This window comes from Panulirus ornatus, chromosome 4, assembly GCF_036320965.1.
Source record: "Panulirus ornatus isolate Po-2019 chromosome 4, ASM3632096v1, whole genome shotgun sequence".
NCBI lineage: Eukaryota > Metazoa > Arthropoda > Malacostraca > Decapoda > Palinuridae > Panulirus > Panulirus ornatus.
In genome coordinates this window covers 59,714,257-59,732,471 of record NC_092227.1, presented here as the reverse complement: position 1 = coordinate 59,732,471, position 18,215 = coordinate 59,714,257, and the positions used below count along the sequence as shown (strand labels likewise).

Sequence of the window (18,215 nt, the reverse complement as noted above, 5' to 3'; positions counted from 1 at the left end):
CAATCACTTTCCTCTCTTCCTACTCGTACACACACACACACACACACACACACACACACACACACACGTGTGTATATATATATATATATATATATATATATATATATATATATATACGTGTCATAATTACGTATGATGCTTGCATTATACAGCAACTGTTGACACCTACCTCATATATGTACCCGTCTGACAACTTTATTTTTTCTACAGTTTCGCTATACAAATACCTGGCCAAAATACCCGGGTTCTCTTGGTAATGTTGCCCGTCTCATACCCACCGTTTGATGTCTGGTTATAGAGTCTGTCAGTTCCTGCTTGAGGGCACTCTAACCCCTCTATTACCGCGTCTAACTTAGTGATACCCCCCCTCTCATTTCCTAGTCTATATACCGTACTAGCCTTCTGGCCTTCAGAGAGCTGGTGGATGCTGGCTTGTCTTCTGTGACCCTGGTCATCTCCTACCTCTCTCTCTCTCTCTCTCTCTCTCTCTCTCTCTCTCTCTCTCTCTCTCTCTCTCTCTCTCCCCCACTTTTTTTTTTTTTTTTTTTTTTTGCCACGAGAAGCCGCACCTTGTAATTATTTCTTATTACAGGTAAAGATACGTAACTGCTGATTACACTGGTTTACGATTATGTCTTGCTAAACCTTTGGATATAGTTATTATCACGAACCTTGACGTAATAGTGCACTGGTCTTTTTTCTTTGTGATGGCTAAATCACAAAGAATGAAGGACTGATGCACTTTTGTTTCATTTTCATTTAATATTTGGCCAGTTTGTTGTATGTCTGCCTACATATCCACACATAAACCTTATATATATATATATATATATATATATATATATATATATATATATATATATCCATGGGGATAGGGATAAAGAATATTTCCCACGCATTCCCCGCGTGTTTTAAAAGGCAACTAAAGGGGGCTGGAGCGGGAGGCTAGAAACCCTCCCCTCCTTATATTTTAATTCGCTTAAGGGGGAAATAGAAGGAGTCATGGGGGGAGTGCTCATCTTCCTCGAAGGCTCAGACTGGGGTGTCTAAATGTGTGTAATGAGAAAAAAGGAAAGATAGGTAGTATGTTTGAAGAAAGGAACCTGGATGTTTCGGCTCTGAGTGAAACGAAGGGTAAAGGTGAAGAGTGGTGTGGGAATGTCTTGGGAGTAAAGTCAGGGGTTGGTAAGAGGACAAGAGCAAAGAAAGGAGTAGCACTACTCCTGAAGCAGGAGTTGTGGGACTATGTGATAGTGTAGAAAAGTGAACTCTAGATTGATATGGGTAAAACTGAAAGTAGATGGAGAGAAATGGGTAATTATTGGTGCCTATGCACCTGGGCATGAGAAGAAAGATCATGAGAGGCAAGTGTTTAGGGAGCAGCTGAATGAGTGTGTTAGTGGTTTTGATGCACGAGCCCGGGTTATATTGATGGGTGATTTGAATGCAAAGGTTAGTAATGTGGCAGTTGAGGGAATAATTGTTGTACATCGGGTGTTCAGTGTTGTAAATGGAAATGGTGAAGAGCTTGAAGATTTGTGTGCTGAAAATGGACTGGTGATTGGAAATACCTGGTTTGAAAAGAGAGATATACATAACTATACGTATGTAAGTAGGAGAGATGGCCAGAGAGCATTATTGGATTACGTATTATTTGATAGGCGCATGAAACAGAGACTGTTTGATGTTAATGTGCTGAGAGGGGCAACTGGAGGGATGTCTGATCATTATCTTGTGAGGGCGAGAGTGAAGATTTGTAGAAGTTTTTAGAAGAGAGAATGTTGGGGTGAAGAGAGTGGTGAGAGTAAGTGAGCTTGAAAAGGAGACATGTGTGAGGAAGTACTAGGAGAGATTGAGAGCAGAACGGGAAAAGGTGAGAGCAAATGACGTAAGGAGAGTGGGGGAGGTTATGGGATGTATTTAGGGAAGCAGTGATGGCTTGCGCAAAAGATGCTTGTGGCATGAGAAAGGTGGGAGGTGGGCAGATTAGAAAGGTTAGTGAGAGGTGGGGTGAAGAAGTAAGAGAAAAGAGAAGTGTTTGAACGATTTTTGCCGGAAGTAGTGCGAATGACTGGAAGATGTATAAAAGAAAGAGGCAGTAGGTCAAGAGAAAGGTGCAAGAGGTGAAAAAAGAGGGTAAATGAGAGTTGGCCTGAAAGAGTATCGCTAGATTTCAGTAAGAATAAAAAGATGTTTTGGAAGAGGTAGATAAATTGCGTGAGACAAGAAAACAAATGGGAACATCGGTGAAGGGGGCTAATAAAAAGTAGTGGTGAAGTGAGGAGATGGAGTGAGTCTTTTGAAGGTTTGTTGAATGTGTTTGATGATAGAGTGGAAGATATAGGGTGTTTTGGTCGAGGTGGTGTGCGAAGTGAGAGGGTTAGGGAGATTGGTTTGGTAAACAGAGAAGAGGTAGTGAAAGTTTTGCGGAAGATGAAAGCCGGCAAGGCGGCGGGTTTGGATGGTGTTGCAGTGGAATTTATTAAAAAAGCTGGTGACTGTGTTGTTGAACGGTAGGTAATGATATTCATTGTATGTATGGATCTTGGTGAAGTGCCTGAGGATTGGCAGAATGCATGCAGAGTGCCATTGTACAAAGGCAAAGGGGATAAAGGTGAGTGTTCAAATTCAAGAGGTATAGGTTTATTGAGTATTCCTGGGAAATATATGGGAGGGTATTATTGAGAGGGTAAAGGCATGTACCGAGCATCAGATTGGGGAAGAGCAGCGTGGTTTCAGAAGTGGTAGAGGATGTGTGGATCAGGTGTTTGCTTTGAAGAATGAATTTGAGAAATACTTGGAAAAACAGATGGATTTGTATGTAGCATTTATGGATCTGGAGAAGGCATATGATAGAGTTGATAGAGATGCTTTGTGGAAAGTATCAAGAGTATATGGTGTGGGAGGTAAGTTGCTAGAGGCAGTGCAAAGTTTTTATCGAGGATGTAAAGCATGTGTACGAGATGGAAGAGAGGAAAGTGATTGGTTCCCAGTGATTGTCGGCTTGCGGCAGGGGTACGTGATGTCTCCATGGCTGTTTAAATGGATGGGGCTGTTAAGGAGGTGAACGCAAGAGTTTTGGAGAGATGGGCATGTTTGCAGTCTGTTGTGGATGAGAGGGCTTAGGAAGTGAGTCAGTTGTTGTTCGCAGATTATACAGCGCTGGTGGCTGATACTAGTGAGAAACTGCAGAAGCTGGTGAATGAGTTTGGTAAAGTGTGTGAAAGAAGAAAGCTGAGAGTAAATGTAAATAAGAGCAAGGTTATTAGGCTCAGTAAGGTTGAGGAATAAGTTAATTGGGAGGTAAGTTTGAATGGAGAAAAACTGTAGGAAGTGAAGTGTTTTAGATATCTGGGAGTGGATTTGGCAGCGGGTGGAACCATGGAAGGGGAAGTGAGTCACAGGGTTGGTGACGGGGTGAAGGTTCTGGGAGCGTTGAAGAATGTGTGGAAGGCAAGAACAGCAAAAATGGGTATATTTGAAGGAATAGTGGTTCCAACAATGTTATATGGTTGCGAGGCGTGGGCCATAGATAGGGTTGTGCGGAGGAGGATGGATGTGTTGGAAATGAAATGTTTGATCGAGTAACTAATGAAAGGGTAAGAGAGATGTGTGGGAATAAAAAGGCTGTGGTTGAGAGAACTGAAGATGGTGTACTGAAATGGTTTCGAGATATAGAGAAAATAAGTGAGGAAATGTTGGCAGGGGATATATGTGTCAGAAGTGGAAGGAACAAAGAAAATGCTGAAACCAAATAGGAGATGGACGGATGGAGACTGTTTTGAGCAATCGGTGCCTGAACATGCAGGAGGGTGAAATGCGTGCACGGGATAGAGTGAAATGGAACAACGCTGTCATGGGACAGAGAAAGGACATGTATGGTGTCTGGGTAAACCATGAAGAGGGAAACCACGGATAGAAGTGTTGTTTCGGTGCATTACACATAACAGCAAGATAATGGATGTAATTGGAGGTGGTCTTTTTTTCATCTGTGTACTTGGCACTTCCTCGGAAACGCAGGAAACGGAGGTCAAATATGAAAAAGAATTATGTATATATATATATATATATATATATATATATATATATATATATATATATAGTATTGATACCGGACCCCAACTGCAGGTTACACTGCGAGTGAAAAGGTACCTTTAGAGAGGCTGTATCATCGGGAAAACAGACTTGTCAAAAACCTTCTCACTCCTGTGGAGTCCACTATTTCCCTGCCACTAGAGGTAGGGCAGCCTTGGGATGCAGGAGCCTCTTGAATGAAAACCTTTGGTGATGTAGAACGACGAATATTACTTTCCTCCTTTCTCCCCACGAAAGAAAAAGAAGTATACCCGGATAGGAGTTATTTGTGCTGAATTTTGACACATTCAACTTAACGTGATCATTAGGAATAGGTGGAATACATGAGAGTATGGCTTGTATCAGTCTTGACCAAAGTCTTCCGGCTTTTGTGTAATGTTACTCCAGTTGTCATATACGAGGATGTGCCATCACCCAGGGCATGCTGTATTATCATCATTTTCCCCGTATTATCGTGATACAGTAACTCCTATCTCTTGGCCCATCTTTTTTTTTGTCATATATACTTGATCCTTAATGTCCTGGCAGTATAGGTTGTGGATCAGCATAAACTTAAATACGTTTTGGAATCTATAACAATATGTGTCATCGATTTAATTTCGTGTCTTCTCCTTGTCCCGAAATAAGAGTTTGACTTCTGAACCTTATAATGATGGTGCTCCTGTGATAGTCTATTGTCTTACAAATACTCCTGCACTTGTAGTCGCTGACAGCGATTCTGGTGTCTATGTTGTCCTCTAGCTTGTTATATTCCCTGTTCTTCCAGTACTATGCAAGTACATCCTCGCTCCTCCTCTCTTTTTATTGTATTACCACAATTCAAAGTATCTTGTTACAGTAATGCCCTTAGCCTGGTATTCCTTGATGATCATGGTGATGCCCCTTAGATTTTTTTTCAATAATGAGCTTACGAAAGTACTTCTAAGTCCTTTCAGTTCATAAAAATGAATTTTAGCAGAATTTATTAATTTTGAAGCATAATGGTTGGTTGTAAGCTTATATGAAATCATGAGTCTGAAAAAATATTACTAAACACACTCTTCTACTTCCTGCCATTTACTTTTATAAGTCTTTTACCATGATCGACCCCGGACCTTGACGTATTTTACAGAAATGAACATTTCTTTCATTTTTTCGTCTTTCTAAATGATCTTGTGATGGTGGGAGAGTACATCAAGCCATGTACAATGATAACCTGACTATAATAACCTTCGTGTTTCATAGTGTCATGTTTGAGTCCGAACTGTGCTGTACTTGTTGTCAAAGTATTGCTGTAAATTTTTTAACAGCGATATTTTTCATCGGGTCTTTTTTTTTTTTTTTTTTTTACTTTAGTAATCCCATGTTGTCAAGTTGTGATGATGATGGACCTGTCTTCACGCACTCCTAGAATGCTTGACCCATCCCTCCGTTCTTTCCCACTCGAAGCATCACCCTCACTGTCTTGCAGCGACTGTGGTCGCCCCGTGAGCTGCTCACTTTCATGCCCCGGGCCTGTTTGTTGTGTACAATTACTATCTTCTGTCACCGTCTCGTCTCGCTAGTTATGTACAGTTATGCCCTGGTTCTCGTTCAGTGATGCCATGTTTAGCCCTGTACAGTTACAACCTAGTCTTTTTTTGTTCTGGGTTATAGATTCAGCCTTGCATCGGTCTTAAATGATACTGTTGCCCTCCAGTGAATTCGCACTTTTAAACCACTTCCTCTTACGTCTTTTCTTTTTTTTTTTTTTTTTTCTTCTTGTACAGCATTACCATACAGTAGTGCTTTTAACCTCCCAATAGTATAAATTATATACCAGCTTCTCCATTCCTTCTTAGTAATATCACCATTTTCTATGAGTATCAGATGTGTACCCTCTGTTTAAAACAGTTGTGTAGTTGCTGGCGCGCAAATTCGCCGAGATTGGATTACGATTAGACATCACATGAATGGTGTACGAAATTGGGTTTAATTAGATTCAGTATAGTGATAACGTTTACATGGTCACGTTTTCTATCGCTCCCTGGTGCACACCCCTCAACGTTTTCTGTATATTCATTCTTTTGTGAGTCTTTGCATCGCCTGTTTATTTATCCATTGACTTTTAATGTTCTTGAGTCATCCACAAAGAAACAATCCATTAAGAAATGGGAAGTCTAGTCTTTTGGCCGCCGAGAGGTGATGAAGACTTCCTACTGGGACTTCAAACCCCCTCCACTTGGCTGACTGTCTTGAAGCATTATGCTCCTGTTTGATGTACTGCGCTCTGCTAAACGTCCCCTTTGTGCGTCGTCTTGCTTGAATGCTATCCAAACATCCTACTGTAGCTGCCTGGGGATCCGAACACACCTCGTATATTTCAGGGGAGATTCGTATCCCCTATCTTGACTCAAGACTTTAGCTACGTGGTCTTGCCTCACTGTAATAACTTCAGGGATTAATGAGAAGGTTCGAGATTTCAGGTGTATGGGGGGGGGTCTGAAGTCTCACGGATTTGGCAGTACCCTGGAGTATGACCATCATCTAATGCAGTTCACTGTATCATGTCATTCCCTACGTAAACGCTGTGTATGGTTATCCTGTACAAACGAAGACATGTAGGTCGTTTTCTTCCTTGTGTTTCCTTGAGTGAATGTTCTCTTAACTGCTTTTTGTATAGTAATTCTAGTGTGTGGCGTACGCGCGTTCTCCTTTGGGGAGGAAGGCGCAGCTGAGTGCCATATTTTGTGTGTACGACATTAATTCATTATGATCATGACCTCAAAGGCTCTCCTTCCGTTTCCTTTATTTCCTTTACTGTTATACAAGGAGTTGTGAACCGTTTCACCAAGTTGCGATAAGTCCCGTTTTCTTTCCTTATAAAGCTCATTTTTTTTTTATAGTATATCCTTAGTCTACAGCCACTGCAGACCTTATCTGGTGCCGGTGACGGAAAGGGACACGAAGTATGTTTTGTTGGCATCATCTCATAATGTGTTGAGGCGTAGGCAATCAAATGCTGCTTGCTATATATTCCTAAGTTTTTCTGTTTTCGAAATTCAGTTGAAAAAAAAAAAAAAAGATTAACCTAATTAATCGTATATGAATTTACGTCGCGTGGAGGAAAGGGTATCGTAAGACTATTTTTGAAAACTTATAAATGCATCCACAGATCCTACCACTTAGCTGTCTTATATACACTTATACTCTCCACCCTAGCATTATGTAACCCTGTACCTCCATGCCATCATCTGGCACCTGCGGCTTGCATAGTTATTGCCCAACAAGAAAGGAAAAAAAAAAACTAAATACTACCATTTCTCTCCTAACAGCTCAATTCTTACTGGTCCAGAAGATAAAATCACTTCATTGGTATTTCTCTCTCTCTCTCTCTCTCTCTCTCTCTCTCTCTCTCTCTCTCTCTCTCTCTCTCTCTCTCTCTCTCTACACGAGCCGATCTTCTCAGTTGAGTAGGGTTTGTCTGCCGTCCACCAGCTACTGCACTCCTAACCAAGACATCACTCTCTGCTGCGGGAATTTGTGATAGAATACTACTGCACGGTTGTCACATCTTGCTGGACACGATGAAGGCACACTCAAACACCAACAGACACGAATTATACATATATGTGGCGATGGGAATGAATAAAGGCAGACAGTATGAATTATGTACATGGGTATATATGTATAGGTCTGTGTGGGTATATATATGTATACATTGAGATGTATAGGTACGTATATTTGCGGGTGTGGACGTGTATGTATATACATGTGTATGTGGGTGGGTTGGGCCATTCTTTCGTCTGTTTCCTTGCGCTACCTCGCTAACTCGGGAGACAGCGACAAAGCAAAATAAATAAATAAATAAATATATATATATATATATATATATATATATATATATATATATATATATATATATATATATATATATATATATATATGATATTTATGAATAACCCAAATAGCATCAGGAACAAACGACCAAAGCTTCAAGCTGAAATCCTCCCTTCTCTGCACTCTTTCTACTTCTAAATATATCATGTTATAAGAGGAAAGGGTTTCAAAGATTCCGTCCCTTTTAAACGCCTTCTGTCATAGTATATTTTTCTCCCATCTTCCTCACGAAATATTATATATATATATATACATATATATATATATATATATATATATATATATATATATATATATATATATATATATATATATATATATATATATTAATTTCAATTGTACTTTGTCGCTGTCTCTCGTTTTAGCGAGGTAGCGCAAGGAAGCAGACAAAAGAATGGCCCAACCAACCCACATACACATGTATAAATATACACGTCCACACACACACACACACATACATACCTATACATTTTAACATATACACATATATCCGTACACAGACATATATACACATGTACATAATTACTAGTTGCTGCCTTTATCCTTTCCCGTCATGGTCAGGAACGATAACAGGTACACCACGGAGGTCCACATGACCTGCTGGCATTTTCCAAAAAAAAATAGATTAATGAATTCGTACGTATTCATGATAGATATTTTTCCACGTTGAACGTCAGAATTTACACATGCAGGATCACCTCGCGCTCTTTGGTCATCACTATCACGCACGATAGAAAATGGGAGCAGCTGAAAGCCCGTGAGAGAGAGGCTATCACAACTTGAATGGAATAGATCTTGAAAATCTTAGGGTAAGGATAAGGTACAGGGAACTGGTGGAGGTGGTTCCCCCATGTTCGTTATACCTCGGCGCGTGTGTGTGTGTGTGTGTGTGTGTGTTTAACGCTCAGGTCTGTGTGTTCGTAACAGCAGCGGAGGTTATGTGAAGGTCGAGAATTATCTGAAGCTGCTGAGTCTAGCTGCCGTGCTTGGCTGTTCACACTCACGATTGTACGATTCGTTCCACTGGTTCCCAGGACCTGCTGGTCCGATGTCCATACCACCATTGTTTCTTCATTTTCCTCCTCATGTTTATCATCATCGTCTCCTCCCCAACAACATATAGAAGGCAGAGGTCTTCTGGGCTTCATATATCATCCGAGGTGCATCAACGTATCACTGTGATGGGTTTTCTTTTTCGCTGTTAATGATGCCTACAGCGTACCCTCAGCTGTGAGACACACTATGAGAGCTTTGCATGGATGATATTTGCCGTATGTGTGTATGCATTATTCCCAGAATTTCATGTTTGTTTATATATTACAAAGATGTTACGAATCTACTACATTATCTTTCTTGCTGCAGAAGAATGACTCCCTCATGCATAAGGAACCACCACTAATTCGCTAGATATCTTTTCATTTTTGATGAATTATCACATTGTGTTTTCTTTTCGATGATTTATCGCATTGTTTTATGCTGTCTCCATTGTTATCTGTCGCGAAAGGCTATACGTGCAGTGAGAGCCTGTGTGATCTCGAGAACTTAGGGAAGTTGTTCAGGATCTTTCAATTGATGGTTACAAGTTGACTCTGGCAGTCGAAAGGCCTGAAGTTCAAATGACCCGCTCACCAGGGACCAATGTACTCCGTGTCCACATACGGAAGCAAATGGACTCTGTGAACCTAAGTCCTTTTTTTTTACTAAAGCCAGCATGACGGATGTACTTATCCATTAAGATATTACTATTATATATATATATATATATATATATATATATATATATATATATATATATATATATATTAATTCATGTTTTATGAAAGTGATGGAAGTGGTCTTTTTAAAGTGTCTCTTCCATACAGCTATATGTACTCAAGATGATTAATCAAATCCTCATCTCTTTCACCGCAGGGCGAGATGGAGCAGTTTACCATCAGCAGGTCTCCCGAGTCCGTCGCCAAACAGTGCAAGCCAGAACCAATCCCGATAATCGATAAGACTCTCCAGGTAAGCGTCATGTCGAGTATACCCTTAGATAAGGAATCAAGATTGCACCTGATTTGTGATCCTAACATGAATTCTAAGCCTCTTGGATTATATATAGATAAAGGGAAGGCAGGAGCTAAAGAGGACTGTTTTACCCCTGTTATCTCGTTTTTCCCTTCGGTCTGTCTTTTCTAATCAGTACTCGTCAGTACGATAACATTTCCAGCTACAGCACTGTATCCTGAACGCCATCTTTGCCGTCTCCCGTCTTGAAACCTTCCGTGGAATTTGCATTGTTTCGTTCCTTAGTAGGAGGACTAAGTGACGTGATATTTGTGTGCGAGCTTTAGTATGTACTCTCTCTTAAGAGATAAGTAACTCCATCATTCGTAGTAAAAGGTTTGTAAGTGGAGCATATTCTTCAGCGGAGAAGTGTCTCACAAAGGTACAGTTTCCCTGGCGACACGATATGTGTGAGGATCTCCCTCTTGTTCATCGTGTCTTTCTAATGTGACCAAAGTGTCGCCTCCGCGAAAATAATCTCATGTTTTTGTAGTATGATGTGCGTTACGTGTGGGACTGAAAGCGTGCTAGCTTTAAGTGAAGTGAATGGTTCAAGGGAATTTAAGTGAGTGACTTAAGGAAGACCTGTGGTTTTCACAGACTTGCCTCATCAGCACAGATGATAGAAAAAGCTCTTGTTTCTTTCGTATGTCTGATTTTTTCTTTTTTTTTTACTGTGGTCATGTATCTTAGGGACAGAGTTCGAACACCCCATTAGAAAGACTGTACTTTTATGTAACATTGTACTATTGTCAGGAAGACATTTTGTATCTGTATCGTTATGGGTTTCTGAAGACAAAGGCCATTTCTACTGTATTGTTTTAAGTATGGCCACCAAGCTGTGATTTCCTGGTTGTATGCCTTAAAGACAATATACTTTGTCGGTGAGATTTGCACGAGAGCAACTTAAAGTTCGCCCCAACAGACACACTCGCTTCGACTCTGGCTTTTTCGTTGTAGTAAAATTCCTGTTACGTCTTAACAACGTAAATAACCTGATTTTTTTTTTTCTTTTCTTAGATTGCTATAATAAATACTGGCGCCGAGTGTTGCAAAATGTGTGTGAAGGTAAATCAGTTACGCAACTCGTTGCTCTTGAGGTTTTTACGTAAGAGGAAGACCTACCCTTTAATTGGCTTACCTGGCTTTTGTAGGGTCCATTGTTGTGTGAAGAAATGGCTTCCTGTCATCCACAGAACACAGTCATATCTTGCCGTAAGGACCATCATCTCGCACTACAAAGATCGAAAAGATTAGTGATCGTTGACATTGCCCGGCACACCTTGAATCATCAGGCAGCTGTGCAACTTGCCTCTTCTACCTTCGGGAGTCGCGCCTCAAAGTGCAAGTTTCAGTGCGTTTATAAAGATGCTTTAAAGGAATATCTTGTCTCCTGATTATGAGATTATACGCCAATTGATGTGAAAATATGATGATGCACAAAATGTCATGGCGAGGGAGCCTTCCTACGTGTGTCCTGCGAGTGAGTGGCTGCAGACGTCAGCCAAGTCACCCGGGAGTCCAGCTCATCTGGTGTTGACCTCACTTTACGGGGAACTCATTCAAACACCACAGCCGGTAACATTCTCTTCGGTCATGCTTATGAAGTGTTTGGTGTGGCATGCTTCCCGCGGGGTGAATACTTCTGAACCTCTTCTATCCGAGCTTTTTATTGGCTCCGCCAAACTGATTGAGGCGCGAGGTAAAATGTGACGCGCATATCCTTAAACATTCATATCGATACAGATTCAAATTAAACGCCCGCGACCGTAACTTCACACCCACTGTCGACTCCGCTCTCAACACGCCAGCCTCGGGGTCTTGCTGGTTGTCTGTGGAACGTTCTCCCTCCTCCAACCCTAACATTATAAACCATTTTGATTGTGATCTTTGACTGGATCCTTCATCAAAATCAGGTTTGTAAATTGAGCCTCATTGCCGGCTAATGGTATCGTTGTTTTTCCACGGTTTTTGTCTCATTTACAACACCCATACATGATGTCTGATTAAAACAGTACCTGAGTTTATTGATAATGTTACGGTTTGCGTAACAGAGGTTAGGAAAGGGGTCGTAGACGGTGTACAGGGTTGGGCAACCTTCAGCTGTGAAGCAGACTTGCCTTACACCGTCTCTGGCGACCTGTCTTATGACCCCTATACCACAGGCCTCCGCTGTGATAAGGTGAATAACGGAAATAACGAGTGTACGTAGAGTTTACCAGTGACTCTTAAGAAAGCTCGAGCTAGGGAATTCGTCTGGCGGTAGATGCAGCATTTTTTCTAAATAAACGACTCGACTACGTAGAAGGTTTCATGTGATTTGTAGCATCTTTATGGCCTCGAATTACCATATTCATATTTGTGATCTGTGTTAGAACAGTAGTCGGACAGTTGACACTGTAATTACCGTACATACTTCATGGGTCTCTGCCTAATCTATGACAGTAAGGAATTACGTGCCTCTCAGTATCTGAAATGTTAGCCTAAATTACGTAATTCATTAATTGTACTGTTATTCGGTCAAGACTCTGCCTCAGACACGTATTTTGATGGCTCATTTTTTACTGTACTTACATGTTTTCCCCTCTAACTTATAAGACAATATTTCTATTTATCTATCTGTTTATATGTTCACACACACACACACACACACTCTCTCTCTCTCTCTCTCTCTCTCTCTCTCTCTCTCTCTCTCTCTCTCTCTCTCTCTCTCTCACTAACACTTACTATAGATGATTTTCCATAGCATACAATCTCCTTTTTTTTCTCTATGGAATTGTTGGCCTTTGAAGTATGACTTTGAATTACCTCAGAGTTACTTTGTTCTTCTTATATTCATAAAGAGTAGAATAACCGACAGGTGATCAATGAAGGATTATGATAGAGGGGATTTTTTTTTTTTCTACACTTGCCTTGTGACTGCTGAAATATGACCTTCAGTGACGTACATTTTGTGTTCCTGTAGTGATGGCTTATCCAGTTTCTGATGAGGTGTTTGAGATGGGGCTGTCATGGACCGTCAGTCCACTTCTTGCCACGTTTACCATCAGATATTAAGAGTTGAGGTTCAGTGTGGTATGACTGAGGAAGGACCCTGAGGATTGCTGGATCTCTTTGTAGTATGGCGCTGCATCATTGAAAGTTTATTTTTATTTGCTGCTGTCTAAACCCTCTTTGTAGGTGCGTGAAACTAATACACACACCAAGAATAAAGGATGTGGTTCAGTAAGAGATATAAAACGAAAGAGTTTAGGGATGTTATTTGGAGAAGATATTGGTGGGTCCTGCCAGTACAGCAGAATAAGAGAGGAGGAATAGAGAAATATTGAGCAAAAGATATACCGTAAACAAGACGGGAAATAATCCAAGACTTCGTCATAGATGTAACAGGAGTAAATTTCCGGTTAAATAGCATAGATGGCAGCTTCAAGCTTGAGGAAAGGAGAGATATACAGAAGTTGGAACGTTGGAATCCTCTACGGCGGGCATGATCAGGGCAAGGAAGGAGGCCATAAGGGAGAATTGTATAAGGGTCTGAATGAGGGAAGGAAGAGGTGCAGACAGTGGAAGGAACAGCTGCAGGTGTGTGAGGAGGAGCAGCGTCATCAGGAGGAAGGGTTGCTGCTCAAAGTGTGTCAGGAAAATTAGGAATTGTATCAGGAACAGGAATACTCTCAGCACTTATCAGATGAACACTTGCGTCAGGTCACGGAAGCAGTAGGAAGTCTTGTCTGTATCATCTCGAACAGTAGCAGTAGCATCGGGAAGATGAAGAGTGGCGGTATGAACAGTAACAGCAACAGCATAGATATTAGCAGCCACATCACCTACGTTACCAGGAGTCGCAGAGGGTGGCGGGTGGAGCTCCAGGTCTCCCAGAATCATGCTGGGAGAGCCAGTGACTGACTCATGAATAGAGAGAGGGAAAAAAGGAATTAAAGATTTGAGCCTCAGAGGTGCACATTTTTCCCGCCTTCAATTCCTTTCCCAGTACACGGTGCGGATCAAGTGCACAGGCGCACCAGTTTTTAGAAACTAGTTTTGCAGCGCCTGAGCTCCTAAGCGCAAGCCTGCAGGTTGGCAGAAGATCAAGGGCACTCGAGTAGTACCCTGCGGTACACCTACGACCGTGCCATAAGCGGAGGGAATAGTTGATTTTCCACGCCAGAACAGTGGAAGTCGTGTGACTTCCTCACTGATACGGTTACAGACGCGCCAAGAGGTCAGAGGATGTTACAGAGTTCGTTCACTTAGAACCAGGAGGAGGCTGAAGCTAAAAGGAATTTTCCGCACAACTTGAGCTTCGATATCGATGAATTTGACGTATCTTCTCAGTTCACTTGTTAAGGCTGTACCTGATGGGGCAGGTGGGGGAAGAGGCCCACCTGAGAAATCTCCAAGCGTCTGGTTTAAGACTGTTATGCAGCAACTATAAACAGTGTTGATAAGAAATATGCATATAGTTCACGAGATCGTCATCTGTATCAAGACTGACTTTATTTGTCCTCATCTTAATTTCTTATAACGTCTACATTTGTGGCTCTTGTCGAGGTACTGTTTGTTTTTTTTGTTTTCTCTAAACTTTCTTAATCTTGAACGTAATTGTTCCCATTTGTTCATCTGTTTTGTTCTCCTTCATTTTCCAACACCCCCCCTTCCAGCCCCTCTTCTACGAAACGTAGGAAATATGGAGGAAGAATTCTCTGTCTCTTACCTCAGGGTTACTGTCTTCCCTACCCCAGGGTAATATATTTTCACGTTAAGTGTACATTTGTCGAGGTACTGAGTTTATTTAGTTTTTCTCATACGCTTTCCGAGTCCTGTAATTGTTTCCATTTCTTCATCTGCTTTGTTCTACTTCATTTCGTTTTACTCGTTCTTTTTTCAACTTAATCGTGAGAGCCTTGCACTCAACCGCAGGCAAGAAATAATTATGTAATGATAATGATGATCCTCTTGGCCTTGACAGTCCTTTGGCCTCCTCCTGTTCCCCAAACACACACACACACACACACACACACACACACACACACACACACACACACAAACAGCCCACAATGGCAGCACAGAATAATGGTTATGCTCCTGACACTTGCTACCTCTCCCACTAACCACTGCCTCTCTTCCCCTGGCCGCTGCACCGACCACAGTGGCTGCTGTAAGCTCCTTCATCCCTCCCCCTAACACTCCTCCTTCGCCATTCCTTCCAACATCCTTCCACCCTATCCCCTCTATACTATCCTTCCCCCCACCACCCCCTGTGAAATACCTCCTCCATCATCCCTTCTCCATTGTCTCTCCTTCAACATCCCTCCCTCACTATCCTTCCTCCCCACCATCCCTCTTCCTCTATCCCCATCCCTCCTCCTCCACCATCTCTCCCCCACTATTCCTCCTCCACCATCTCTCCCCGCCATCCCTCCTCCTCCATCACACCTCCTCCACCATCCCTCCCCCACTATCCTTCCTCCACCATCTCTCCCCTACCATTTCACCCCCTCCACCTTCTCTCCACCATCTCATCAGCACACAAAGCTGTCGGCCATAAACTCTTTAATAGGACTGTTGTCCAGACGTCTGACTACCCCAGGAAGGCCCATCAGTGTCTTCACATTTGCTAACGAGTGAGGAGAAAAGAGATCTTGCCTCGCTCGGGCCTCTAAAGCGTGCGCACTGTCTACTAAATTTTCCCTCCTCATAAGCCGAGTCTCCTGATTGGTATGAACGATTTCAGTATCTGGTCTAAATTGCATATGGAAAAAAAGGGGGAAAAAGCGATATTCAGAACAGAATTTAATTTGAACACTCAAGTGAATATAAGCTGATGGTTTATTTTTTGCATGTATTTTTCTGTATGGACTTTTTTGTATGGACATGTACTTTTCTGTATGGACTCCTTATTATTATTTAAGGTAAAGGAAAATAGCTTTACGAGAAAGTATGGAAGAACAATTGCTGTGTTTAGAATATGAGAGTCAGGAAAGATATGTTCACGTGATCATACAGATACTAACCCAGTGGACTGTCAAACTAAGGTTAGGTCATCAGTTAGCAAATCTAAATAAGGCCTCTTGCAGTGTCCCTCACTTCCTATGTTCTTAACACAAGCGTTCGATTGAAGGCAACGAGAATATCGATCATAGTCTTGGCAAACCAGAATAAGGGATGTAAATGCGTAGATTTCTAACACTGTGGAAACCATTATTACCGTAAAACAGGTCCTTGAGTTAATGTGACATAGACTGAGACACGTACCGAATTCACTTTTCAGCATCTACGTAAATTCTCTTGATGTAGTTTTTCAGGAAATGTTATCGTTCTCTCTGTTGAAGGAATGTTATTATAACCAATAGATTTATTGTACATTGTCTTTCCAGAAAGAGATCTATTGTTTTCTCTCTCTTGGCTGTATTTTCATGATCAAAACGCTTCACGTGTTAAGAAGCATTTAGTGAATAAGATATTTTGTGACAGATGTGGAAATACTGTGTTCATATTCTTAAACTAGAGGCTTAGAGCTATCGTGGGTATAAAGAGGCTGATGACTTATATCGAGTGTCATATATGCACGAAAGGTCACTACACGGGATCATCCACCATTCTTCTATACTTCTAGTTCAGTCCCCCACCCACTCTGGTTGCCGACAAGATTGTTGAAGTTGGAACCAATCAGAGACCGCTTTACCATGCAGAGGCCATATTCGATCTGGAGAAAATCAGAATATTTGATAATGGACCATCCGTAGATCACCTCTGGCAAGTTTCAGTTCAATCTACCCCAATAGTGTGTTTTATGATGAGACGGGAAGGTGGCAAATTGACAGACAGACAGACCGACAGAAGACGACGATGGAGGCAAAGTGGTGACAGTGGCTCACCAGCCGAGATGAAAGAAAAAAAAAATGAATAAAATTTCCATACGACAAGCCTGGTAAAGCGTCGAAATTTACATAAGAAGAAAACTAGGTGCGGGTCCAGAATTTCAAACATTTGTGTGAGAATTTCATCACACAGACGAGGACGAGTGTGGGGAGGCATTCTCTTTAGGTGAGGAGATTGATGGCTGCACGACGCTGGAAAAGAGGCTTGAGCTCGTTGATGACGAGTCTACCAGCTACGGCAGCCTCTCCACGAGGTGCGTGATGGGCAAGTCCTTAGGGAGGAGTCCCGCATAAGAAGCATGTTTAGAGTGTATGAGGTTTGTGGCCCCACTGAGACATCTCGTGTCCTGCAGTCTGTGAGCCATTCCCTGCGCCGACTTGGGTTTCACCTGGGAGCAGTGCAGGGTAAAGTCGTTCACGTACAGGCTGCAAGGATCGTCCTGTGATGCGTCTCTGGCGGTGTCGTCAATGGTCCTATATTGTCTGGCATTACACACCAGGTGTCGTTCATTTTCATCAGTCATGGACATTAAAAAGGTATTCCGTGGCTGTGTTTGAGGAGGCCACAGTGGTGCTTTCACTTTTATTTTTTCGGAATTACAGTGTCCATTTCCCTGACGGTGTCTGTAGTACCCTCTTGGCGGCAGAACTCAGATGTGTGCAGTTATTGGCAAGCTTTCTCTCTCTCCCTCAACTTCTCAAAATCACGTTCCCAGAAATGGAACGTCTTAGATGTGTTCCCCTTTAATCAAATCTTGACCATATCTGTTTGACTCGCCCAGATTTAAATCAGATCAGGTAATCCTTGAAAGAAAATGTGTTTTATTCTTGCAAAGTGGCTTATCGACAGTTTTTGATGACGTCTCAACGCTTCTGCCGTGTGTGTGTCGTATTTAGCGCCTCGTTCTCGGCGGCTTGGACCTGCCACGGTGTAATCATAATATATCTATGGCTCTGTTAATGTAGACCCTCTAACAGCCTGGCGTGTTATCAGCAGAGAGACTGTGGCTCACAGTTATGAAACGGTAATGTTATTGTTTCTGCGATGTGAATCTTGGCCTTTGTTGCCGCTGAAATGCAGTAGTCTTCTAGAATTCTATTTTCTCTATCGGCTTGAAGCTGAGCCTGTCTCTTTCTGTTGTTCGTTCCATAGTCGACGGAACAGCTTCTTGCAATGGTGCGACCAGGACAAGGAAATGTGTTAGTGTTTCTCCAGTATCGGGACACTGATTTTTTATGGTTAGTCTAGCAATGAGAGGACTGGCAGCTGGCACAGTGTCTCCCGTCCTGCTGACCTGATGGCTGCGTCAGGGCTCTTTGTTGCCTTAGCAA

General features: G+C 42.0%; 1 protein-coding gene across 7 annotated transcripts in view; it reads left to right on the top strand.

Annotated features, from left to right (window-relative positions):
* The window catches only part of LOC139766508 (uncharacterized), a 1,237,960-nt gene that overhangs the window by 1,121,903 nt on the left and 97,842 nt on the right, over positions 1–18,215 (top strand). For all 7 annotated transcript variants that reach the window (XM_071695222.1, XM_071695230.1, XM_071695271.1 and 4 more), the window contains one exon: positions 9,865–9,960. In XM_071695222.1, coding sequence (XP_071551323.1) covers positions 9,865–9,960 — 96 coding nt within the window. The remainder of the gene's footprint in view (positions 1–9,864; positions 9,961–18,215) is intronic.